We start from the raw sequence: 26,907 nt of genomic DNA, 5'->3' as shown, positions 1-26,907 counted from the left end.
ACCTTATGAGGTCATTGTTGTATCCAGCTTGCAGGAATAATACAGCTGGAGGCTAAGATTAGTGTCTGTGCAACATCATTCTTGAAGAAAAAAAAAATCACATGGGTGGTTTGCAGAGAATATCATTCAGGGATTTTGATCTCTTGTGTAAGGAAGAATGCCTTGGATGTAAACCAGCAGTCTATATAGGCTTATGTCATAGTTTGCAAGTGTACCCTTTTACTGCAGGCTGTCTAACCTGACACTAACGCCTCCTATTTATAGTCATGTTTCTTCTTAATCTCTGCAGATAAGAGCTGGATGCAGCTGAAGCATCTCACACTTGTTGGAATACCAGAGAGAATGTTCACTGAGGGAATGAATGTTGGTTTGATTGATCATAAAGGAAATATGATTCATGATCAGGATTTGGTTTTCTTTACCAGGCAACGTGGAAAGCCATTTTATTTCTAAATTATAAAGTTCTACATATAGTTTTAAAGGAGCAATATGTAACTCTGACTATTAGGGTATAAGGTACTGCAGTCCAAATTCAAAACACTGGACAGAGCGTCAATCCCCGCCCTTTATCCTTAGAGTCGATGCAAATGCTGCCATGTCACTAACAAGGAAGCTTCAGTGTTTATCCAGCTCTGGCTCCGTCTTTAACCTTTCTGTGTTCTAACCTCTCCATTTTTCAATGGTCTGTCCAATATTTGTCCGAGTTTTTACATGTCTCTGCTCATGGGGCTTATTTGAAGTAATGCTGAGGCCGTGTGGGGGTACCTTATAGCCGATGATGATCAAAACAAATCCAGACCATTCTGGACTGGAATCAAAACTTAGAAGGACATATTACATTGCTGACAGAGAAGTCAGCACAGCAATGTATATATTTCCTTAATTTCTGATGATACAGTGGGGTAATTTTATCTTTGAATTCAGTGAATATCTTACATATTGCTGCTTTAAAGGGGAACTTGAGCTTTGGAGCTGCAAAGTTTAAAACAATCTGTCACATTTATTTTCTTATTTTTAGAGTTATAAAGTTGTATTTCAGTATTTATCTCTATTTAAAACTCTCACCTTGAAAATCAACAGCTATTAAATTTTTTATGTATATGCACATGTAAAAAGTTTGGTTTAATAACCTACAAGTTGCACTTTTGCACATGTATGCATCGGACATAATCATGAAATAATAGAATAAAAGCCTTTTATACAAAATAGGAGAACATGCCCATTTCAAAAATATTCAAAGCATAACTTCCTCTGGTGAAAACTTATTTTTTATTATCGGTGCATTATTAAACAGAAGACTTGCACCAGAGTAGCGTGTTCTCTGGTTTATCTCTGATAGTCCCAGGATCAGTAAATGACCATATCTGCCCTCTACAGGTCATTTTCTGAAACAGCAACTTGATGACGTTTCATCTGCGACACACATGCAACAGCCATGCGCCAGTTGCAGCGTTGTTATGGTCGGCTCGCTTGTAAGTTCAGTATTACAGTCTAAACGCGACGGTAAGGGATTGGTGTGTCAGAAAGTTGAGTGTTTTACAAAGTGAGAGAGGACGAGAAGTTGGTGCCGGAGCGGCGTGCCTTGCGGATCCGCTTCCTGCTTCTGTCTGACGGCTGTGTGCGCGACAGCAGCGAAGAAGTGCTGCCATGTAGAAGAATGAGCGATCGGCACACTTTAACATATGGGACAGATGACCAGACTGTCCAGCAGGAAAACGAACTAGAAGCCCTCGCGTCTATCTTCGGAGATGATTTCCAGGATCTGCGAAACAGTGATCCGTGGAAGGTATGTTAGCAGGACTGTGAGCTGGAGAGCTTGTTACTGTCGTTGCCTGCAACCATTCAAAGTGACCATCATGATCATCATCATTTTTACCTTCGCAGGTTAAAAGGCCTCCAGAGGTGTATCTCTGCTTGCGACCCAGTGGGCTGAACACCGGGGAGGAATGCTACGTGACTGTAGACCTGCAGGTCAAATGTCCACCCACATATCCAGATGTGTAAGTACTGACCCACACCATTGCTATCTCAGCTCCATTACTACTGCCATTGTTATTCTGCTAATTCAGGAGATGATATCCATTATTTGGGTTTTATGTGGACATACCCAACCCTGCTGTCAAAATTCTGCAAAAAAAAAGTCTGCAAAAAGAAAAAAACGTTTATCTTGTAGTGGCACTGTGTCACTGCACTGTTTTGAATGAGATTTTATTTTTATGCAAACATTTCATTTCATGTCAAACCTTTATGTAAGCCTCGAAAATCATTGTGTTCATTTTGTAAAAAAAACAAACAAACAAAAAGGGCACAAAACAACAAAGACAGGTCAGGAGGATTGTCAGTAAACAAACAAACACACTGTAGGAAAGTGGTTGGAGATCATTGTCATCATTTGTCCAAGATGAGTCAAGAGTGTCAATCTTGAAAGAGTGTTGTTAAACTATTCCACATTTTATGAAGCAGAAGAGTTAAAAGCAGATTTTCCAAGTTCAGAGTAAACCTGCGGGGACATGAACCATTTTCTTCCCTAGTTTATTTCCACAATTTGAAGTAGTTTTTCTTTCTAGGTGCCTTTTCTTTTCTTTTTTTTCTTTTTTTTAAGAAATTAAACTTGATGATGTACACTGGCCTTTTAGTCTTTTAATTTAACCCTTTTTAAACCCTTTTTTAATTTTTTGTGATGCAAGTAAAGAGAAATTGTATTTTTTAATTTAAGAGGAAAGATGTATAAAGAAATCCAATTCTTCAAAATATTTAAAACCCAGCAAGGCCAACATTCAGTAAAGTCAATTAAAAAGAACATTACATCTATGATACCAAATGTAATATTTAATAATCACCTCAATCATAATATAAATGTATCTCGAGCAAAGATAATCAAAACTGTGAATCACTATCTGGTCAAAATCAATACTTTTTCTTTGGTCAGATTGAAATCTAAAATGTGCCATCACAAACATAGAAATCCATACCAAGTCATCTTTCTCAAGCCCTCATATCTTTGTAGGAACTATAATTAATCTAATGTTACTGCTTTGAAGCTTTTATTTGTGATAGTTTATTATATTTGTTGACCCTATGTCTAACCTAAAGGCATAATATTAAGAAAAGACACAATTCTTCAATTCAATTCAATTAAAAAAACTTTAATTTTCTATACACAAAAGTAGAATAAGACAAAAGGCCCATTCACATCTCCATCAATAATTAATTAATAATTAATATTTAATTTGTACTGAAGCCTGTTTGTCGTCTGAAAACTATTTGTAACCACATGACTGGAGTTTTTCAAAAATGCTTCTTATTCGCAGACTCACACCAAACTGTGGCTTTTAACATTGCAGGACAACAGTCATGTGCTCCTGATTGTAAGCTAGGCGCAGCTGTTAGTTAGAGAGAGTGCTAACTTTGATCTTTGGGTGTCAACAGGCCTCCAGAGCTGGAGCTGAAAAATGCCAAAGGCTTGTCAAACGAAGCCCTCCAGAAACTACAGACTGAACTCACCAAACTTGCAGCGGTGCGATGTGGAGAGGTGAGAACACACACACACACACACACACACACACACACACACAAACAGCCAGATTCAACATTCTTACCTGTTTCTCTAGGTGGTGATTTATGAGCTGGCCGACCACATCCAGGGCTTCCTGAGTGAACACAACAAGCCTCCGTCGAGCTCCTTCCATGAGGAGATGCTGAAGAACCAGCGGAGGCAGCAGGAGAAACGAGACCAGGAGGAGCAGCAGAGGATGGACCAGAGGCGCAGGCAGGAGGAGGAGATGGTAAGGAAATGAGACAACTATGCTGGATTTGTTTTATTATGAGAGTTGCTGAACTTGATGTTGAGAACCAAAACATTTAATAACTAAATAATTAAACAACAGCTCAGTCCGTGGGGACTTGGGCCGGTTCAAGTCCCGATGTGGACCAAAATATGGAAGTTGGTCTGGTCACTGGAGGGGTGCCAGACCACTTATCGAGCACTGCTGAGGTGCCATTGAGCAAGGCACCAAACCCCCACCAGCTCAGGGGGGGCGCTCCCAGTGGGGTCAGCTGCCACACTCTGACATCTCTCCATTAATGTCGTGTGTGTGTGTGTGTGTGTGTGTGTGTGTGTGTGTGTGTGTGTGTGTGTGTGTGTGTGTGTGTGTGTGTGTGTGTGTGTGTGTGTGTGTGTGTGTGTGTGTGTGTGTGTGTGTGTGTGTGTGTGTGTGTGTGTGTGTGTGTGTGTGTGTGTGTGTGTGTGTGTGTGTGTAAGTAACATGTCTCTACAATTAGAGACTGCGAAACAGAATTTTCCCCTCACGGATTAATAAAGAATATAAAATTAAAATATATATTTTCAATGAATTTATAGGAAAAAGAGATCATGGCTGAAATCCAAAGAAGAGAGGAGGAGAAGCGAGAGGAAAAGCGAAGAAAGGAGATAGCCAAACAGGTGTGTCTCGTGCACAAATCCTTCTGATCTCTAAAGAAAAAGCACGGTTCATGTCCGTCATTGACCTTCTCTGTTGCTTTACATTGACAGGAGCGGCTTGAGTGTATGGAGCAGCCAGCCTCTGCTAACTCTCCCCTGTTAGGAAGGAGCCCATCCAGCCCAAGTGGAGTTCCTTCTGAATTGACTGAAGCCAAAAAAACAATCGGTAACCGACGTCGGACTACCTCCAACTCACGCCACAGGTATACAGCCAACCTACCAGTAAAATGCTTCTTCTGCTAAAGACCCATTGAAAGACTCTTAGAGCAGTTTTTTTTATTTTTTTAAAGACGTGACACGGTCAATGAAGAGAACCAGCGCTCACAGGAGCTTCTTCCCTTCAACAGCAGCACTTTTGGAGATCTTGTTGTGCACAGGGGGAAACTTCTAGGTGAGAGCAAATCAGTGAAAATGCTGCCTCCAGTCCAGCGTGAGAGTCGGCTGATCCGCCGGCCTGTAGTTATCTGTTTGAACGTGAGTGTCTGCGTCCCTCGAATGTGGCAGGTGAAAGCGAGAGGCTCCGCCGAAGTGTTTATAACGGCTTCGAGGTGAACTCCGGAGACTTTGCTGTGATCTACGAGTGGTCTCTGCGCTGGAACAGGAAGATTGGCAAGTTCTTCACCAGCCAGGAGAAAGGCAGGATTGAGAACTGCAAAAAGCAGGCAAGTAGTGAAGGAAGCAGTAATTCTAAATATCAATCTAACAAATCATTCATTTGTCTGTTTTTATCGTCCACCTGCACGTGTTTTTCTGTTCAGATTCATGCAGCCGAAAATGAGTTCAACTCGCTCCTGCGCCTCGATCACCCAAACTTGGTGCACTACATGGCTCTGAGCTCCACGGAGAAGGACGACTGCCTGGTGGTAAACATGTTGGTGGAGCACGTGGCCGGATGCAACTTGAACCAAAGTGTGATCGCTCAGAGTCCGGTCCCTCTGGATAAACTGGTCCAGTACACGGCCCAGCTTCTGGCCGCCCTCGACTACCTTCACTCTAACTCTGTCGTTCACAAGCAGTTGGGCGCCTCCAGCGTGCTGCTAGACTCCCAGGGAAACATTCGGTTGACGGATTACAGTTTGTCAAAGAGGTTCGCCGATATCTGCAAAGAAGACATTTTTGAGCAAGCGCATGTGCGATTCTCAGACGGGACAGCGATGCCCACCAAAACGGGAAAGAAAGGAGACGTGTGGAACTTGGGGCTGATGCTGCTGGCTCTGAGTCAGGGTAAGGAGGTGAAGGAGTATCCAGTGACGGTGCCCACCAACCTGCCTGCAGACTTCCAGGATTTCCTCCACAAGTATGTTTGGACGTACACCTTACCTGCTTCCATTCGAAACATCCGATTTTTTTTTGATTTTTTATTATGAACATGATGTTATCAGTGCTGAATGTGTCTGATTCAGATTTTCATTTTTGGGCTTTATTGTAGAGAGAAGACAGTGGATAGAGTTTTAAATAAGAGAGACAGAGGTGAAGATAGATAGATAGATAGATAGATAGATAGATAGATAGATAGATAGATAGATAGATAGATAGATAGATAGATAGATAGATAGATAGATATTTTATTGATCCCGAGGGAAATTCAATGCATCCAGTAGCAGTATACAAGACAAGCAGGACACAAGACATTAGTTACAATACACACCCATTGTCCCCCCTCCCCTCTGTATACAATAATCCCCAAACAAGATTTAGAAGCCCTCCTGTGTGACTAAGAGTAAACATAATTACAGATTAAACCTGTGCAGTTAACATTAACATTAGAATTCTGCGTATATAGCATAAATAAGGAAGAAGAACGACATGCAGGGTTGGTGTCGAGGGTTAGATTAGAACCTGGACCGCCTGCTTGGAGGACTACAGCCTCTGTACATGGGGAGCGTACACGAAGCACAGTGCTTAATGAGTTTCAGAAAGCTCAACTGTCTGCTGAAATTTCTTCCCACAGACGATTATCATTAGTTTCACCACAGCTTTACCTTTTTCCACCTCGTCCCATGACTTTACTGCACTGTTAAACTGCCCTCTCTCTTGCGTGTGTCTTTGTTCAGGTGTGTGTGTCTGGTTGACGCTGAACGCTGGACAACACAGCAGCTATTGGAACACTCCTTCCTCAAGCCCCCGTCACCTAAAAACCTGCCGCAGTACCAGGAGAGCAGCCCAGAAGGTGACCGACACATCCGTGTGTTACGTGCGAATCAGAATTATTCATCTCCGGGGGAAGTTCGGTTGTTGGCGTCGCTCGTCGTCACGTGGCAGGGATGACACCATCGGTTGTTGACGAGGACGGCGACTTTTCTTTTTACCGCTCTCGGCGGCATCCCGGTCGGCCCGGAGAGTCTGGAAGCCGTTCATGTAGACGTTGTTGTCGGAAAAACATCCTGATGCAGCCCCGTCTCAGTGAAGCACATCAGGCTGTACTCCCCGATACTCTCGCTGACTCCTAGCTAACGCCGTTATCTTATCCATCTTACTCCCCAGGGACCTCACGTTACCCACGTTGACGAGTCGAGAGACACGGCTTCAAAAACGGATCGACAAAAAACAGACAAAACTAATATGCTAATGAGGGGGAAATATATTAGTAACATCTTTTTAAAGTCAAATACAACACATTATTGAATAAACCCAAAGTATCCAAACATTTAAGGCAGCAAGTCAACCGTTACAGTGACGCAGTCTGACAGATGGATGACAATGGGGGAGGAATCGAAATCATACATGGGGGGGGGGGGGGGGGGGGGAAATAAAAAATCACCCGGATATGAAAATGTACTTTTAAGAAGGTGAATCATCATTACTTAACAGTTTATGGCAATGACTTTTTTTCCAGCCCTCATTCGATAGTTAGTGTTTTGGATTTCTGATTTCGAAACCATCTGGACAGTCAAATATCTCACCATGCTTTCTGTCTGCTTACAGATCTGGCTGTGGACTTTGCGTCTTCAGTCATCCCACAGAATCACATCCTCAACGCCCCCTTCATCGCCGGGGTGCAGAGGCAGTTTTCTCGTTACTTCGATGAGTTTGAGGAGCTCCAGCATCTTGGAAAAGGAGCTTTCGGTGCTGTGATTAAGGTAGGATTTTACCCGAGGCGAGCAGGGAAAGCAGGAGCAATTATTTCTTACTAATCTTTTTTCATTTGTTTTCTTCCCCAGGTCCAGAATAAACTCGACGGCTGCTACTATGCTGTGAAACGCATCCAAGTCAACCCGAGCAGCAAACAGTTCAGACGGATCAAAGGCGAGGTGACGCTGCTCTCCCGCCTCAATCATGAGAACATCGTCCGCTACTACAATGCGTGGATCGAGCGGCACGAGACGCAGTCTGGAGGAGACTGGAGCACCACTGGCAGCTCTGAGCAGTGGAGCCCCGCCAAAAAATCTCCTCCCAATGAAAAGGGCCCGCGGCGCATCAACGAGCTCGGCCTGCCTGATAACGTGGAGGACGTGGCCCCGCCTCCTGCCCTGTCCAGCTCGGTCGAATGGTCCACCTCCATAGAAAGGTCCTCCAGCGCCAAATGTAGCAGACACCAGTCAAGCGATGAAGAGGATGATGATGATGACGAAGAAGATGTGTTCGGGGCCTCATTTTTGTACGTTTTAAAAAAAAAAAAAAAAAAATATGTGGCTGTTTGTCCAGTAAGAATTTCTCCTCCTCAAACTCATCTTTTCATGTCGCTTCTAGGCCGTCAGACAGCGATTCAGGAAGTGACATCATCTTTGACAATGGCGATGAAAGCATGGATGAGTTGTCACAGGTTTGCTTATTTATTCCTCACATTTTATCCACCTGCTGCTGTTGTTTTTTGGTTTTTTTTGTCCGTGTAATAAACATGGTGTGTTGTGTCCACAGGTTGAGCCGAGCAAAAGGCAGACGACTGAAACAGAGACCACGGACTCGGATCGATCTCTGCTCATCGCCCATCACCTGTACATACAAGTAGGACCTTCCTGTAATGGTCACTTTGAACCACTAGAGGGCACCGCCTTACCTCTAATGCAGGGGTGTTCACACTTTTTCGGCATGGGAGAAACTTATAAAATGACCAAGTCAAATAATCGAACGCGACAACGTTAACTACACGAATTGGCAAAAAAGAGAGCAAAATGTCATGCATATTGTGCGTCAATTCAATATTTTATCACAAATTTAACCAACTGCCTCTTCCTTGTAACTCTTTGAAAAGTGATTATTATTAAAGACCAAGGCTAGCAGCGAAAGAGATTTATTGCAGTTTAAGCACAGACTGAAACCACAGAAACCAACCTCTCCACAGTTCTCTTACTGAAGTTCAGCATTTTGAAATTTGAAATACAATGTTTTTATTGTAAATGTAACATGGCTGTATAACATGGCACCTCTCCCTGGAGGTGTCACATAAACATTGCCACTTCAGGCACCACTTAGCGCCGTTGATGCGCTGTGATCCATGTCTAAGAAAATGACAGACGTCAGACTCGCTACCATACATGTTAACATCTCAATTCATGTGCGATCTCCCCACACTTCCTTTGCGATCGACGTATTGGGCGCCCCTGCTCTAATGCCTGCGTTCTCTTCCTGACAGATGGAATACTGTGAAAAAAGCACTTTAAGAGACACCATAGATCAAGGTCTGCACCAGGATCAAAATCGGTTGTGGAGACTTTTCAGGGAAATCCTGGACGGCATTGCTTACATCCATGAGCAGGTATGTGTGTTTCAATTGTTTCAATTTCAACCCTACTTCCCCTCAGAACTGTCCCATAATGACACAAATCCAACGAGACCATCATCATTAACATTGGTTTCTTGTATTTTTAAGCAGTAATGGTTTAATTCCTTTGTAAACAAGCAGACACCTTCATCAGTATTTTTCTCCTCCAGGGAATGATCCACAGGGACCTGAAGCCTGTCAACATTTTCCTTGACTCACAGGACCATGTGAAGATCGGAGACTTTGGCCTGGCAACAGACCACCCTGCTAATGTGGTACGCATTGTCCTAATGTGCAGTTAACAGCTTCAACCTGCTGACTGTCTGCACTCCAGAGGTCTTCATTTAAAACTCTGGAACACTGCATCTGTGTCTTATTGCTTGAAACATTAGTCCTTTCCCACTACATGAAATGTAAAATCCACGCATGAATGTCGTTAATAAACTGTTTCTGTCTGTCAGGCTGCAGGTAGATTGGAGGTGGAGGAAAGCGGCCCAGCAGCGATGCCCAAATCAGACCCTGCAGGTAGAGAGCTGGACAACATTCACATCGTCTGTGTGTTGTCTGATATGCTTTCCTTCCTCACGCTTTGTGTTGCTTTTGCATCATCATTCTAAAGGTAACATGACAGGCATGGTTGGCACTGCACTCTATGTAAGCCCGGAGGTTCAAGGAAATACTAAAGCTTCCTACAACCAAGTAAGAGTTTGAATAATGAGTGTTATTATCAGGCTGCTGTACAGCATCATGACACAGTATTTAAGGGTTTTACAGTGTGCGGCGTTCATCCTTTCTTCTTTCACTCCTCAGAAAGTCGACCTGTTCAGCCTGGGAATCATCCTGTTTGAGATGTCCTACCACCCCATGACCACAGGAGCAGAGCGTATCTCTGTCCTGAGCCAGCTTCGTGTGGTGCGTTCAAGTTCAGCAGTGTCACCTGAGCCGTGTTGAGCACTGTAATCATCTGTGGTACTATGATGTCTCTTTTCCTCGTTGCAGGAGCCGACCATCTTCCCTGAGGACTATGCCGCGTATGAGCAAGGAACGCAGGTCAGTACACCGCTGCAGAGGATTTTTTTAAATTTGTTTTCCTCACTTTTTCAACGATATGCAAATCTCTGCGTTCTTTCTTTGTATCCGTCAGAGAAAAGTGATCCAGTGGCTGTTGAACCACGACCCCGCACTGCGGCCCACCGCCCAAGAGCTGTTGAAGAGTGAACTGCTGCCTCCACCTCAGCTGGAGGAGTCGGAGCTGCACGAGGTGCTGCAGCACACAATGGCCAATATCAATGGCAAAGCGTACCGCACCATGGTGGGGCAGTTGTTTGCACAGCACCCCTCTCCTGTCATGGACTACACCTACGACATTGACCTACACAAGGTATGCGTACTGATTGTCATGATTGTACCAGTGTTTGTTTGTTTTTTGTTTTTTTTAACTGAATTCTAAATAGGACGGGTGTCAACATATGTTGTAAATTAAAGCGTTAAGATGCATTGAGGATGATCTGGTTCAGATCTTACTTTTTTTTGCCAAAGTGAAACATTAAAGGCAGGGTTGCTAATTTTCGAAAAAGTGTATCTGGAGAAAATGACCAACCCTGCCTTTAATAGCCATATTTTATACATACAAACTAAAATATATCAATAGACATTCAGTACAGTGATTTAAAAGTCTTTTGGGTGATGGGTGAATGCACTATAAGCATGAAGTTATGGTCAAAAAGTTGTTCCCCACTCTGCCTTCAGATGTCAGTGCAGACGTATGAATGCCTGCACACTGACCCCTCTGTGCAGCTCCTCTCATCTGGTCTGTGTAAGGGTCCGGCAGGAGGCCTGTAAGTGCTTAATCTCTTGTCTCCTGATCCCTAACAGAGGCTGTTTGTTTGCTCACCCTGCAGGGCAGCTTCAGCTTCAACGGTGCCAAATTGCAGCAGTATGTTCATGAAACAATCACCAGGATCTTCAAGAAGCACGGTGAGTACAATATGCTTGTGTGCGGCGTGTCAGCGTGAGCCTTCGTTGACCCTCCTCTTCAAGCTGCTCGGACTCCTGACCTGCAGTAGGCTTGTTTTTTTTTTTTTGGGGACCCCAACATCTGCTCCAGTGAGTGGCAGCTAAACAATGAGCACACTGTTGGGCAGTGCAGATTCTGTGCAGGTGGTGGGGCTATTTTTGTGCACTGTGCTGATGATGTCCAGCTGCTCTTATTTGTTGATGCTCGCTGTGTTTCTGCTCACACACGTCTCTTTTAACGGCGAGGCTTATGTTATCTCATGCAGATGTAGCAGTAATGCGTGGCGTTTGTTTTCAGGTGCGGTGCGTCTCCAGACACCGCTGCTCCTCCCCAGGAACAGAAAGCTGTATGACAGCAGCGATCCGGCGTGCTTCATGGACCACAGCGGAATGCTGGTTACTTTGCCCTATGACCTTCGAGTGAGCCTGGCACACGTGCACACATAACACACACACACACACACTCGCACACCAACTCTAATTACACAACTATTTGCATCAGCGCATGCAAACACACACACACATCGTCACATCGTGTGAAGGTGCAATCAGCAGCCGCCTTCAGATCCTGCTACCTCAGTTTCCTGGGGTCTAAATGGTTGTTTCCACTGTGTGATTGATTACAGCCTGATATGCTCTCACTGTCATTATACCAATACCTACTCTAACCCAACTGTCTTTTGACTTTAGATGGCGTTTGCAAGATTCATCGCTCGCAACAACATAACACAACTGAAGAGGTAAAGTTCACTGACTGATTCAACAGATTATTTTAAGCACAGAAATCTTTTACATCCCAGAAACAATGATGGCCATTTGTTAGCTTAAAGCTCAGAATTACTTTTATTGGTCAGGTATGCCAGGAATTTAACTTCGGTAACTCGGACTGTGTTCTTAAATGTAAACATTAAATATTAAAAATTAACTTAAAAATATAAACAAGTAATTAGACATTCATATGTACGAGACTAAATAAGAAACAATGCAACTACGAGAGAGCGCAGTACCATGGCCACCATCCGCGGCGCCATCTTGGCCTATCTCCTTTCAGCTCTTATCACACTGATGTTGTAGTGGTAAAACAGTGTGCAGAAGTACTTCAATATAAACTCATTTTATTTTCACTAAACTCATAATACGATTCTCTCAGGATTTATTTAACAAAATGAGACTGTAGACAAAGGACGACTAAAAAAGATTCCTTAATTAACGGTCGACCCGCTTGTCTGTGTATTTTGGCCTTTTAATGTTTTCTCTCAACAATGGGGAGGTGATAGGAGCCTCTCTTTGGGGTGTCGGTTAAACGCTGCATCATGTCGGTTGTGCTGTTTGTGTCGTTCCCCGTCTTCTTCTTGTAATATTTGCACACAGTTTTTGTCTGTTATCTTTTCTCCTCTTTTATTTTGTGTCTTGAGGAAGCCAACATTCTTCCTCCAATTTTAAAGATGGTGGTGCAATTCTGAAAAATTGCTCTTGCTCCACAGCTGCTGACGCTCACCATATTACTGCGATTCATTGTCCAGAGTACTGATGGGAACCTTGACCCCTTTGAATTGATTTATCACGATGAAACGATTCATCTTCACATCCTCACTCATTTTATAGTAACATTCAGGAAGGTTTTTGGTTTTGTGATATTATCTGAATATTTCAGATTACATTTTTTTCAAGTCATCTCGAAGCCCAACAGCTTCAGCTCCATAATTAACAGACATGGTTTTTAGGAGTTGACTGAAAACAGGCCACGCATGTTGAGAATAACCACCCGTTGTCCAACCGTTTCTGTTTTTTCTCTTGATCTTCTTCAAGGTATAGCATTGAGCGTGTATTCCGGCCCAGGAAGCTCGATCGAGCACACCCACGGGAGCTTCTGGAGTGCGCCTTTGACATCATCACACCCGTCACTAACAGCCTCCTACCTGACGCCGAGACCATTTACACCATCTCGGAAATAGTCCAGGAATTCCCGGCACTCCAGGTTACACTCATGAACTGCCTGTATTTTCTATAGACGGCGTGAGCTGACATTTTTGACTCCTCGGTTTGATCCACATTCCTTCGGAGTCGTTTGTTGACGCATCATTGTTCTTTTTCCTGCGGATGCCATCATCCCAACCTGTCCTGTTTTTTGTTTTTTCCCCTTTTTATTATTATTTTTTTTCCTCTTACATTCCTAACATACCAAACTACGTGTAAGCCTGACAGATTTACACTGGATTCATTATTTATATAATAAATCTGTTTTGTGCAGCTTGGGTCCACTTCCTTCCATGCCTCCCAGTACAGTACATTTCCTGTCCACATTATCCTAGTGCAGTCTCCAGTCGCTGCTTTCCTGCATGAACTCTTTGAACTCCGGGGTCTAACCTGGGATTCATCCTTTTTAAAGATAATGTTCCTGGTCCTCTCCAAGGTTTTTTTTTTGTGTGTGTGAAAGCTTTTAAGAAAATGTGAGTCAGACAGAATGAGAGGGCAGTTGAACACTTCTGTCATTTTTCACTAAGAGGCTCATTGTACAGTTGTGCTTTTGTTTTTCTCTATAATTTCTGTTAAAAGGGGTTAAAGGCTTGATCGTCTGTTTCTCTCTCTCTCTCTCTCTTTTTTTTTTTTTTTTGTGGCCCCAGGAAAGGAACTATAACATTTACCTGAACCACACCAGCTTGTTGAAGGCCATCCTGCTCCACAGCGGAGTCCCAGAGGATAAACTGAGCCAGGCCTCCAACATACTGTGTGACGCCATGGTCAGTGAAGGTCACACGTGCACCACAGATGTTATCCACATTGCGTGTCTTTTTCTAATATCCTGGCATAAACATTTAAAGCAGAAAATTCTTCCCAAATATAGCCGGGGTAACCTTTTATATGACTTTCTCTTCCTTCTGCTTCAGAGTGAAAAGCTGACCAAACGTGAGGTGGAGGCAAAGTTCTGCAACTTTTCACTGTCGACCAGCAGCGTAAGTGTTCAACTGGGAGCACGGACCTCTCTGTAAAAAAAAAAAAAAAAAAAAAAAAAGATTTGGTGCGAATCTCGCGTGTAAACACAGAAATCTCTCCTCCCCCCTGTTTGTGTCCAGTTGCAGACACTGTACAAGTACATAGAACAGAAGGGGGACCTGCAGGGCTTGGCGCCACTGCTTACATCACTCACCAAACAGAAGACCGCCGTCACCCAGCTGGCAAAGCAGGGCCTCAAGGACCTGGAGGAGCTCATCGTGCTGCTGCGGAGACTGGGAGTGAAACTTCAGGTGATTTGCCTTCTGTTCAATGGATCCTAAAAATAGAACCTCCCCCCCCCCCTTTTTATTTTTTATTTTTTATTTGTTTTCGCCTCCAGGTGGTGGTCAACTTAGGCTTAGTTTACAAGGTGCAGCATCACTCCGGGGTCATCTTCCAATTTGTGGCTTTCATCAGAAAACGAAAGCGAACCGTACCAGATATAGTGGCCGCTGGAGGACGCTATGATCATCTGGTGAGTTTTACCGATGCTCGTTTCCCTGACAAAAAGCAGCTTTTAGAAATGTGGCCAAAAAGCTTTCATTCCACATATGCATGCATATGAACCACGTTTTTTTTTTTCTCTCCATCTGACACATACTGCAGCGCCTCAATCTGCATTTCATTATCTCGACACAATGCAGCGTCACTGATTCTCTCCACCTGCTGTCTTTATGCGTTTCCTTCTCTGTGCTGTTAGATCCTGGAGTTTCGAGGGCCAGCTTCCACGGTGCCCGTGCCCTCTGCGGTGGGAGCCAGCGTGGCCCTGGACAAAGTCTGCGCTGCTATCGCCAACATGGAGGAGCCAGTGAGACACACACACACACACACACACGCACACACACACACACGCACACAGGGTTCTGACATTTTTAATTATTGTGATGAAGGAGCAGTAGACAGAGCTGCATATTTAATGATGCCTTGTGCAGGAGTCGCTGCCACACAGCCACTTTTAGAAACATGTTAATAACTATTATGAGTGCTGTGCTTGACGCTGCTGGGTTATTTTTGCAGGGGTATCATTTTCTGTATTTCATATTGAGAATATGAAATGATGTGTCAAGAAATCAGCATGCAATGTGAGCACAGAGAAGAGTAATAAAGAACTAATTTCTTACCAAGCCTCTATGTTTTGTTTTTTGACAGATTTTCAAAACCACTTATTCTTTTTTTTTTTTTTTTCTTTTTTTTTTTTTGTAGCCATCAGTGAGCTCCTTTGATGCGCTTGTGGTGCCCGTGGGGCATTCTTCGATGTCCAGAGCCATCAACGTGGTCCAGAAGTTGTGGAGCGCCGGCGTCCCTGCAGACATTAACTACGATGTCTCGCAGGTGAGGCCTTCAAAAAGTTTTTTTTTGTAGCTTTACTGATCTGCAAAGAAGCGATTGACTGTAATAAGAGTCGTGACAACCGTTCAAACATTACACTGCACACTTACAGTGGTTCGGTCTTTAAAGTTGGTTGCATTTATGTTTAGCATTTCAGTTTGATCTGTCTTTGGGGAAAAAAAACAAACGCCTAAATGTTTGAACTAAATCTCAGACTATGAGCGTATTAAAAGAACATATTCCATAAAAGCTAGAACGCTGCTCACATTTCATTTCACATCATTCACTGGCAGATTAATGTAAAAACTCTAATCTTAGTGAAGACGCATGCATTAAGGCCCAGGCCTAAATTTATCTGAGCAGAAGGAAACACAGTGAATTTCTCAGTCGGTCACTCCCTCGCTGTGGCGTCCAGACCTGCGAAAGGAAGCAATCTCACGTGTCGGGCAGTGCAATGCAAAAAGATGAGTTTGTAGTCATACATTCATAATTATGTAAAATAAAAAAGCCCTTTAGTTTGTTTTCTGACTGACCTTTTACATTCCTGAAGAGGCGATTTCCTGAACTCTCCCCTCTGTCGTTCATGTCCTGTAGTTACGTCGCACCACCTACAGAGGGCAACACTAAACTTCCGTTGTTGTAGAAAAAAAACAACAAAAAAACTCTTAATCTGTCAACACCAGACTTATCGAGGCTGCATCAGAAATAGTAAACATCCCAGAGAATGCGCTGCACTCTGTGGTTTCTTTTGAAACAGCCTTACGGGCCATTTTAGGAGAACATGCCATGGAGTCATTTCATGCACTAATTGACTCTGTCATCTGCTGAATGAGCTTCCAGTAAAGTGTTTTGATAAGATTCGGTTATGGAAACTTGAACTGTGATTTGGAACACTGATTCACGCTGATGTCAAGTCCCCTTTCATGTGAAGTCATTATCTCCCTGTCCAAAACTCCTGATGCCATGCCTCTGTCACATTCTTCATGTTTATGTGACGAACTGATCTCAGCCCTTGTGTGTTTGTGTGTTGGTGTCAACGCCCTCCCCGGCACATTTAAGTGCCCACATTTAAGTACTCCTTCTGCTTTTCCCCTTTAGCTCTTGATAATAACCCAGCGCAGTGTTTAAGTGTTTGCTTTAATGGTCTTCATTGTCTTTTGTACTACTGGCACAGCACATAAGCGATTGGCCACCTTCATTTCCCCCCGGAGTTCTTAGAAGCAATTAGTGAAGGTTGGGTTTGGCTTAAAAAAGCTGCGCTACTTCCAAATTGTCGGCGGCATTCATGTGTGTGGTTGTTGTTTATGTATGCAGGTGACGCCTGTGACCGGTGGCGAGATTCTGAGAACACCTCGTCCGAACCTTCTCACCCGACCCCCTTGCCTTTCTTTTTTTAACACCTTTCACAACACCGGCTTCTTAACATGCAGAATCCAGAGCTGTAAGGAGACACTCCCACTGCCTTAGCTTTTTTAAGCCAAATATGGCAAACCTTTCTTCGCCTCATTCCGTCATCGCCCTTCAGCCTCAAGGGAGCGGCTTACCTTTGACTTGATTTGTTCTGTCATTGAGAGAGTTGCAAGAAAAGAGGAAGTCTCGGTGCTTGTGTAAGGATGGAGCAAAGACACGCACTCACACTTGCGTATGAAAGGTTTTTTGTTTTTCTGTAGCATTAGCGAGCGAGTTTAGCTCGTCTAGCCGAGCAGCCTGAGAAGTACCTGATTGGATTTTATTTGAATAAACTTGGCTTAACCGAAACAAACACAAACATATGCACACATACATGCTGTCAGGGTGGGATGCGTCACCTGAAGGCACATTGTTTGTGAGTTTTTGGTCTGTGCAGTTTGCACGCTCTTTTTGTTTTTAAAAAAACCAAACCAAAAAAACCCAACTGTTGCTGTAGAGGAATGTTTGAGGTTAAAGAATGACCTCACATTGTAAAGTTCTCCAACCTTTGTGCTTCAGCCAAGCGGTATCTCAACCATGCCCTTTCCCTTCCAGCAACCACATCAGCCTCAGCTATAAGTGAACAAAAAAAAAAACTTTGACTCATGATTCTTTTAGAGTTTCATGGAAGAAAACGCTCAAAAAACATTTGTGATGGCTGCAGTCTTTCAGCGCTGCAATTTCCACAACTTCATTCAACACTTCCCTTTTTAAACTGAACCCATGTGAGCCCTCTGGTTGGCACCACGAGCTCTATTCAGACTGCCGATTTTGAAGGTGTAAATGAATGTCGTGGCAAGGTGTAATGAGGGGGAACAAGTGATTGATCTGAGGCTGGATTGGTGGAGCCAGTGGGAGGGAAGTGTGTGTGTGTGTGTGTGTGTGTGTGTGTGTGTGTGTGTGTGTGTGTGTGTGTGTGTGTGTGTGTGTGTGTGTGTGTGCGTGTGCGTGTGTGCGTGTGCGTGTGTACACGCACGTACGTCTTTAGTGTGTGTTTATGCGGCAATTTCAGTTCACAGATTAGGACACTGCAGAATCCATGCCAGCACAACCAGAAATCAAATGTTTAAAATATCAGCTTTCTATTCTTTATATTTTCAGATATAGAAAATGCAATTTGTATGCACCCTTCAATCCCACAGATTGTGTATGTATGTCTGTGTGTTCAGTCTCAGGAGACACTGTTGGAACAGTGCAGGCTTGGTGGCATCAGCTGCATGGTCCTGGTCTCTGACAAGGAAGGAAACTACATGAAGGTAAAGAGAGATTTTATTTCCAATTTTTGTCAATTGCAAATATGTATCGCTATAATAGTATTTGTTTTCCAATGTGCTTAAAAAGGAAGATGAATCATTCAAGAACATACAAATCCAAAAACAATGCTTGGGCTGTTTTTTCTCACAGTTTTCATCACGTAGTTTGTTTGATTTCGAGCGCTCTGATTTTCAGCACTGTCTCTACAGCACGTGTGCAGCTGCAGAGCGTCAAACCTAAGCAGGGGGAGGTCAGCATTGAGGCAAACTCGAACATATTCTGTCAAATATTTTTAAAAGGTTACATTTTCTTTTATTTAGTGATTTTTTTTAAAATAAATAAAGCGTCAAATTGATTTTTTTTTTTTTTAAGCATTCACAAGTGAATGATGAGGCATTGGTCTCAAAACTCCTGAATATCTGAGACTCTTGAAATACACTCACACTGAGAAATGCTACAAATTAGCGGCGCCAGATAGCCTAGCGATTAGGTCCCGCCCCATGTACAGATGCTGTATTATTACTGCAAGCAGGCAGCCTGGGTTCAAGTCAGACCTGTGGCCTCCTCTCTCCTGATGTTCTGTCTATTCACTGTCTTAACAAATCCAACGCATATTGCAAACCAATAATACCAATAATACTTCTTTAAACATTCTTTTACATCAGAAAACATTGTTTTCTTTGATTAGCATTGCTGATCTTGATGCTCTTAGTGGTAACAAATGAATCAGGGAAAGGTTGCATAGAGCTGCACATGTTGAAGCCGTCATCTGTCTCCAGGTGAAATCCTTTGAGAAGGACAGACAGTCTGAAAAAAGGATTCCCGAGTCGGACTTGGTGGACCAAATCGTTCAGAAATGTCGGACCAAATTCTTTGAGGACAGAAACATCAGGTAAAGTCATTTGGGCTCAATGTTCTGCTTGCCTGTGTGGATGATGTCAGAGGCTTGTTCTTATATAATGCTGCTCTTTTGCCTCTTTCAGAGAAATGTCTGAAGGCATGTCTCTTCAGAACCCCAAAGGATCGCTGCTCAACACCACAGGTACCGTGTGCTCAGTCCGGTCTGCCTCTCTGCTTCATATCTAGAACCTTAAAGTCTCAGTGTAGCAGTCGTCTTTTGAATGCTCCATGGTTCTACATGCAATAAAAAAGCATGAGACAGGTGATTGGTATCTATGTTGTATCAGCAGTGTATGACTGACTCCAGTGTTACCTTTTCACTTCTGGTATTTAACTCAGTTATTACCCAGAGTGACGCAGTGCTACACAAGTGGAAGTGTTACATTTCACACCATTTCTGGCATGCACACTCAGAGCCACCAGACAGTTTATATTGAAGTTAATGACGGTTCACAGTCGCCTCATTGAAAAGTGTAGATTTTATCATTTGATTGTAAAGGCTGTTAATTGAATTCATTGAGTGCAATTAAACGTGTTTGTTTCTGCTTCAAGGTTCCTCAGAACAGCACGGGAGCAGCAGCGCCATGAACATGAATGTAAACGTGATCAGCCCGGAAAAAGTTTCCGCCAGTGCTAGACGACGCTATGAGACTCAGGTGTGTGACACACACACACACACACACACACACACACACCCATACGAACTCTCTCAGTCACACATAAACATACAGATAGAACCTGAAAAATAAAAAAAACAAGCATTAAGCGTACAGGACAGCCTCTTCAGATTGGCTCTTTTGTAATAGTGAGACGAGTGATTGGTTTCTGCCAGATATTCTGTTGCAATTATGGAAATGAGTTACAAATGTTTTCCATTGAGACTGAAGTTTGCATCTGGACCGGCTCATTAAAACATTTCTTTTCAGCTCCACATGTGCACAGAAACACCATGAACTACATCATTTGGCAGAGCAGTAAACATTGTGATTTAGTTTTATGAATTTTTACTGGTTAAACAGTACAGGTGTTATTTGCAGAGTACGCTGTTTTTCATTTTGGATACAAAGAGATGAAGTGTTTAGTCCTTGGAGACCACACAAGGACTGTGATGCTGAGTAAACAGTGTTTGTAAAATATTACCAACAGGTTCGAATGGATGATTTTGCAGATGAATCCATGACTCGCGTTGACAACAGAAACACGTCTTTTCTCGAAACAGTTGATGTCTATTGATCTATTAATGGATATCTACTCAATGAATGATTCCATGTCAACTTGTTCATTTTTTGTCATGGGAATAACTTGTTTTTCCTCCACCCTTTTCCATTGCTTTCTTTTCTTTCTTGATTTGTTTCTCTTCATCTTTCTTTTTCAGATCCAAACCAGATTACAGTATCTTGCTAGCAATTTGCAGAACAAGAGCAATGACATCGAGGTCCTGGCAGTAAGTCATTTGTTTGTTTATCCCTCCCATTCCCAGCTCCCCTTCTCTCTCTCTCTTTTTTTCAGATCTCCCACCTTATCTTTTGAATTCATGTGTAAAATATCAAGAGTGAGGAAAGGCCTTGTGATAGCTGAAACAGCAAACAGTTCACAGAGCAAGCCTTTTATAGCCACTTGTGTTTTGCTCAAATCCCCCGCTGGAGGTTAACGTGGCTGTGAATCAATTCTCGTCGCTACAGAACAATGAACACTAAACAGGAGGCAGCGAGCGTGTCATTACATGGGACGTAAATGGCTGCCGTATTGAGTTTATTTGTGGTGGTGTTGTAGATTTATGGCCACATGTTTCTAAAAGTAAATCTACCCTGCTTGCCTTATTTACCAAGTCGCTGCATATTCTAAATAGATTTGACATTGTTGTTGTGGTCTGGATTGTATCAGCAGAGCAACAGTCAGTACATGAACACAGATAAATGCGGAACAAATAAAGACGAAACAGATCAAACTTTATTGACCATTTGCATGAAAATGTGTCTTGCGTTACAGAAATCAGAAACCCTGACATCACAGTCAAATCACACCAAGACAGAATAAGTAACATTAAAGGAAGAACGTGCAACTTTTTGATCCAGTAGATGTCGCCCTTGAGCATCAGCATTACACCAAAACGAACTGCTGTTTAGAGACACCTCCGCCACACTGAACCCTCCGCTCTCGTACGGCGACACACATCCAGCCAACAAAATTGTCCTCGGCTCGAGCTGCAATTGCCTGTGCTTTGCATTGTTGTTTGAGCAGGCTAATGTTAGCTCGTAGCTTCACATTGCATGTAAATTGACACAGACGTAAAGTTGTAGTTGACGGAGTACCGTAAATTCCGGACTATAAACCGCTACTTTTTTCTCACACTTCGAGCACTGCGGCTTCTACTCCGGTGCGGCTAATGCATGGATTTTTTATGGGGGACAATGAGCTTCTGCCGCAAAAACATTTGACTTCGTCACGTCGGATCTTAATATCAGTCATTTTGCGCTTCATGCACGCACCCTCATCATGGAAAACACACGGAGAAATACATATGATGCAGCTTTCAAGTTAAAGGCGATCGACCTGGCTGTCAAAGAAGCTAATAAAGCTGCTGCACGTTAAGATGACACTGACAGCGACAACAGAGACTGAGGAAGTGAGTAATGAAGTCATTCTGAGGCAGTGAATAGATGGACTTTTTCTTGTGAAATATATTACGGTCATCTTTTTCATCAGCCGTGTTACAGACACCGTCGGCTAGGCTTCGTATTGTAACGGTTCATGTTGTAAAGTCAGTAGTTGATAATGTGTTCATAATTCCGATTATGTGGAGAGTCAGTGAATGCACCAGCGAGAACGTGTTGAGTGGCTGTATGAGAGAACGCTGGGGGAGAGAGTTGGATTGTTACGGCAAGTTATGTGTTGCTCTCTGCTGTAAACGGCGTGGTCACGGCCGACAGTGATCGGGTTATTAAAAGTTATTATTTGAACGCTCTCGTCGTCCTTTAACGTCCGTACGGACGCTACAGTATTTGCGGATGTTACCAGTAGCCTACGTCTGTGTAAATAGCTCTTGTTATAGCGCGGAAACCTGCGGCTTATAATCAAGTGCGGCTTATATATGTACAAATACATTTATTTACTTATTTTTAGCCGGTGCGGCTTATATCCAGGTGCGCTCAATAGTACGGAATTTACGGTAGTCTCTGGCAGCAGGGAGTCTGCAGCGATGATCCACCGGACTCTATAAGACAGACAAGCTCAAAAATCTTCTAGGGTAGATATATAATCGAAGGCAGAAGAATGGCAGCGTAAGTAGGGCCTTGTCAAAGCCTTAGCCATCCCCAAGTATATGCTTCCCCAGATCCAAACTGGTTGGGGATTCCAAAGGAGAGGGGCATGATAATTGAAGGCTTTACCTGGTACCACAAGCGGGTATTATCGTGAGTTCCAAGAATTTTAAATCCTGTCGGGCATCAGCTGTAATTTGTGCTTTATTTGGAGGAATTTCTCTATTCTGTTGTGTTGTGTGTCTCTCATGTGTTTGTGATTTTGGGACCATTGTTTTTTTTTTTTTTTTTTTTTTTTTGTATAAACTACTTCTTTTGTGTCCCACAGGTGGACCTGCAGAAGGAAACGCTGGTCAACTTCCTTTCTCTCGAGGTTGGTTTAATACCGGCTTCATATTTAAAGTGAATTAAAGGTCACCTCTAAAAAAAGACCGGGAGGGAGGAGGAAGTGGAAAGAACAGGCACTGGAGGTCAAGTTCCTAGACAGGAAGAGGGGATCCCGTCTGCATCCTTACAGTCTGATGAGGAGTGCAGTGAGGGAACACCCTCGCCTGAGTCTAACTTCCACTCTTTTAACAAGGCTCGCTTATGGAACAGACACATTGCATAGTTAACAAAACGCACTTATAAGGTGTTAATACTCACATTCCCGACTCCTGAGCAAAGCTGCACACATTTAAACCCCCGCTTCCTAAGAGCAGAAGTTTAAAAAAAACATCTTAATTATATTACGCTAAGTAACATAAGGCTGCAAAAAAGGACCTTAACACCACAGTTATATAAGCAAAGGCCTCCTTTCCAGTACTGAATGGGCCACCTATATAGTCGGCCCCTCATAGCACATGTGTCAGTGAAAACAAAGAAAATGTGTGTTAAAGAACAGCCTGGCATGCAGCGAAGGCCTGTTTGAAAAATGGCATATTTCCCAGAGTCACACAAGGAGCTGGAGAAGTCGAAGTCGTAGATAAACAATGTGTACCTTCTGCTCTGCCACAATTGACATGCAAAAATAAACCACAACGCTGCAGTTAAAGAATACATTTATACCTCCGAAGTACTGTTTTCTGTACTATTCTAAATTCTGTTATTAAACACGAGGACAATAACATAACATGAGGGAGGTGTTGTGTGAGACAGTCTGATGTTTTTTGAGAGTATGATCTACTTTTCTATCCTGCATGCAACAATGTGTCCCTCCTTCCTCTAACCTTTGCGCTTTGTTTTCCTTTCCAGTTTGACAGTGAAGAGCAGTTTAACAGCAGCGTGAAGACCCTGCTGTCTCGCCTCCCCAAGCAGCGCTACCTGAAGTCCATCTGCGATGAGATCCACCAGTACAAAATTGCAAAAAGGTGTGTTTGTGCCTTTGTATGTTTACACGTCATCCTTTACTATGCCGCTGTATTACTCTCTGACTTCACTACATTTCATGGGAAATGTTGTTTTGAAATCCCTATTCTCCCATGTATAGCCGTGTCTCCAGTGTCAAAATGTTTTTTATTTCAGTTTTTCTTTCCCAAAAGAAAAGAAACAGGAGGAGCTGATACTGTGGTGACACTTTCCAAACAAACAGCTGTAGAAATCACTGCAGGACCCCCAAGATCTCTCTGTTAACGTGCACGTTTTTATAAACGACTGAATTTTCGTCTTTTTTTTCCCCCCTGTTTAAAATCTTTTGTGCCTTTTTCTGTTGGATAGGACAGCTAAAGAGAGCCAGGAAATATTGGGAGAAGAGAGTAGGGGATGACATGCAGCAAAGGGACGAGGTCTGACTCCAACCCATGGCATACAAAACTGAAATAATAATAATAACTTTTACGTTACAGCACCTTTAAAAAGAGATAAAAAAGTGCTTTGACTGACAAATCAAAGGCATGAATTCAGGAATAAAACATTTTAAGCATTAACAGGATAATCAGAGATGAGTTTCCAAAATTAAAGAAATGTAAAAGCAAGGATCAAAAAGAATAAATGCGTATGGAGAAAAAACAAAAGTAACATAAAAGCCAGGCCATTCGGTATCCACATTTTCTTTTGTGATGAAAACTAATGCAAACAGTGGAAGACATTAAATGTGATTTTAAAATGGCTAAAAAGATGGACTTCCTTTCAAGGGCAGCTGCCACACCAAGGCGCCGACCGAGCCCACACAGCCCAGTAACGGTGACAGTCGGTTCAAAGGGAGCTGTTAGATAGATAACTATGGCCTTACAGAGCACCAAATCCTCAGCTGATCCCATTTCCTGAGGTGAAATCTGGAGGAGGATTAGCCTTGTTTGGTCCGCCGATCTCTGTCTCTTAACACCCAGGTTGATTGAAACTGCGATTGAAGCAAAGGGTTTGCATGTTTGTGTGTATGTATGTGTGTGTGTGTGTGTGTGTGTTGGGGGGGATGTGGTTGTGGTTGTGAAAGGAGCAGTTAATATTTCTAAGTTTTCCATAAGAATGTTCAAAGCTCAGGCTAATTCCTCTGTATTTTAGCTTCCAGCGTTGTGACGCTTGTGGAAGCCCGTAGAGAAACACCCTGTGAGGGATTCAACAGAATGAGCATGAGATGGTCACGAAAAGAAATCAAAGCTTCTCTCTCTGGCTTCTCGTCTGCCTCAATGAGCAGTTGGTTTTAATTTCCTGTTTCTGATGTGTGTTTTATTTGCCATTTAGAGGGGTGGGGGGAGTCTCTGTTGATAAATGAGCATCACTGAGGCAACAATGGACATATTCAGTGTGTGTTTTATTGTGTATGTTTAGTTGTTTAATGTGGAGGACAGGCAACGGAAGCCAGATGAGTGGGTTAAAGAGCTCATGAAGTCACCTGGCTGCTGGAGGACTGTAAACTTAAACACACCGAGGGCTCTGCTGTCTTTGAGCTTTTTCTTTTAGCATGAACTACTTTAGGCATGTGTCAGAAAAAAACCTTCATATAACTTCTATCTCTGAGCAGTTTAAGCTAGTAGACATGCTGGCTGCTCTATTGTGCTGCTATGACGCTTTAAGCTAAATGCTCACTTCAACATGCTAACATGGTACAATGCTAACATGTTGGTGTTTAGCAGGTACTAGGTTAATCCAGTTGAAACTTTGACCTGGTTATGGTGTTAGATAAAACAGCTCAGGGATTATGTGACAGTTATTGTCCCCTCATGATAGCACACATTTCTTAAAACATGAATAACCAAAAAATAAAAATAATAAAAAATTAGTGATTAAAAAAGTGGTTAAGCTTCAACAAAATGTAGGTGTAGTGGCAAGATCTAACCCTAACATTAAATGAAGCCACTGTGAAGTCAACCATTGGTTAATGGATTTTACCATTCATGTACCGGTATTCATTGTGACCATATGTGGATTACATTGTTAATTCTTCTCTATTAGTGTTGACGGTTTGCTTCACTAGTGACTTCAAGGTTAGGTAGCTCAGTTTAACTCTAAATGGGAGAATACGCAATATAATATAAAAACATTCTGTTTTATTGATTAAGACCTGAAATTAGGATTTAACACCTCAACTGTATTGGGCAAATGTTCCCCAGGACTTAAATTCTATTTATTAGTAGGGTTGTTTCTTCATCTATTAGAAACTAGTACAGCCCCCCTGCTGGCCAATAAAATACAGTACTCGATGCACTCTCACACAAGCTTTACTTTTGAAAAGTAGAGGCTACAGTTATACAATTATTTTAGTCTGGCTGACCTTCTTTACTCTTTACAGCTACAATGCTGACATGGCTAAATTCTAGAGGTTATCAATATCATTTACATCTATTATAATTTCATGTATCCTTAAATGGTCATTTAATTATCACAGATATCAGTATTTACATGTTTTTGGTAATAATATACAGTTGAATAATTTGAGTTTGTTTTTGCGTTCAGGCTGAGTTGTGGATCTTTCTGGACCACAACATTGAAGCTTTAAAGCAGTACTGGCCTCTTCACCAAAGAAATCTCAGATATGGAAACTCTCCCAGCTGAGTTTTCATTGTTCTGCTTTTTAAAGTTTCCATGCAGATTTTTCCTTTTGTCTTTTTTTATTGTTCTTTTGAAATGGTGTTCTTTGAAATAGTTGACTTTGAAAAGTGACAGATGTTGTCCCCTTGCAGGATGGCTGTGGTGGTCTTGTACAGCTACAAGGACGACTATTACAAAATCCTTCTCTGAAAACCAAAGGGGGGGGGGGTTCCAACCTCCTGGGAGACGTGCCGCTTTACTTTTAAACTCAGGAGACTCCTCAAGACTTATTTTCATCCTTGGACCACAATAATGTACTTGAACATTGACAGAATCAGACCTTTTCAGTATGAAGAAGAAGAGCCGGAACTCAACTCTGAAACTTTCCCAAAACTTTCCAGTGTTGCGTCGTTCTCAAACAGGAGAAAATATTCACAGGACTTAATTGCCTTAAAACGAGTTAAGAATTTAAATGCCAAAAAGGGCTTTTTATTAAAGATTATGTGTCATAAATTCAGCTATTTTATATTTCTGCCCAACAAAAATATGAACGGTAGAAATAAATTACATTTTTCCCA

At 42.6% G+C, this 26,907-nt stretch overlaps 1 protein-coding gene across 1 annotated transcript; it reads left to right on the top strand.

Moving 5' to 3' along the window:
* Positions 1-1,375: 1,375 nt before the first annotated feature.
* eif2ak4 (eukaryotic translation initiation factor 2 alpha kinase 4) lies at positions 1,376-26,898 on the top strand. The gene is made up of 39 exons (XM_079370656.1): positions 1,376-1,786; positions 1,885-2,000; positions 3,430-3,532; positions 3,612-3,785; positions 4,361-4,441; positions 4,532-4,683; positions 4,771-4,871; positions 4,985-5,142; positions 5,239-5,777; positions 6,535-6,650; positions 7,406-7,560; positions 7,642-8,078; positions 8,171-8,243; positions 8,339-8,425; positions 9,054-9,176; positions 9,353-9,457; positions 9,644-9,707; positions 9,802-9,881; positions 9,993-10,094; positions 10,182-10,232; positions 10,327-10,563; positions 11,084-11,159; positions 11,497-11,618; positions 11,889-11,938; positions 13,008-13,176; positions 13,823-13,939; positions 14,087-14,152; positions 14,273-14,443; positions 14,533-14,667; positions 14,893-15,000; positions 15,396-15,524; positions 18,140-18,226; positions 19,004-19,116; positions 19,208-19,266; positions 19,677-19,780; positions 20,500-20,568; positions 22,713-22,757; positions 23,618-23,733; positions 26,482-26,898. The coding sequence occupies exons 1-39, from the start codon at positions 1,658-1,660 to the stop codon at positions 26,537-26,539; spliced, it is 4,977 nt and encodes a 1,658-aa protein (XP_079226782.1). The 5' UTR covers positions 1,376-1,657; the 3' UTR covers positions 26,540-26,898.
* The last annotated feature ends 9 nt before the right edge of the window (positions 26,899-26,907 follow it).

The sequence above is a fragment of the Symphodus melops genome (genome assembly GCF_947650265.1).
Source record: "Symphodus melops genome assembly, chromosome: 19".
NCBI classification, from domain to species: domain Eukaryota; kingdom Metazoa; phylum Chordata; class Actinopteri; order Labriformes; family Labridae; genus Symphodus; species Symphodus melops.
Note: the sequence above shows the minus strand (reverse complement) of the source record. Positions and strands in the feature narration are given on the sequence as shown.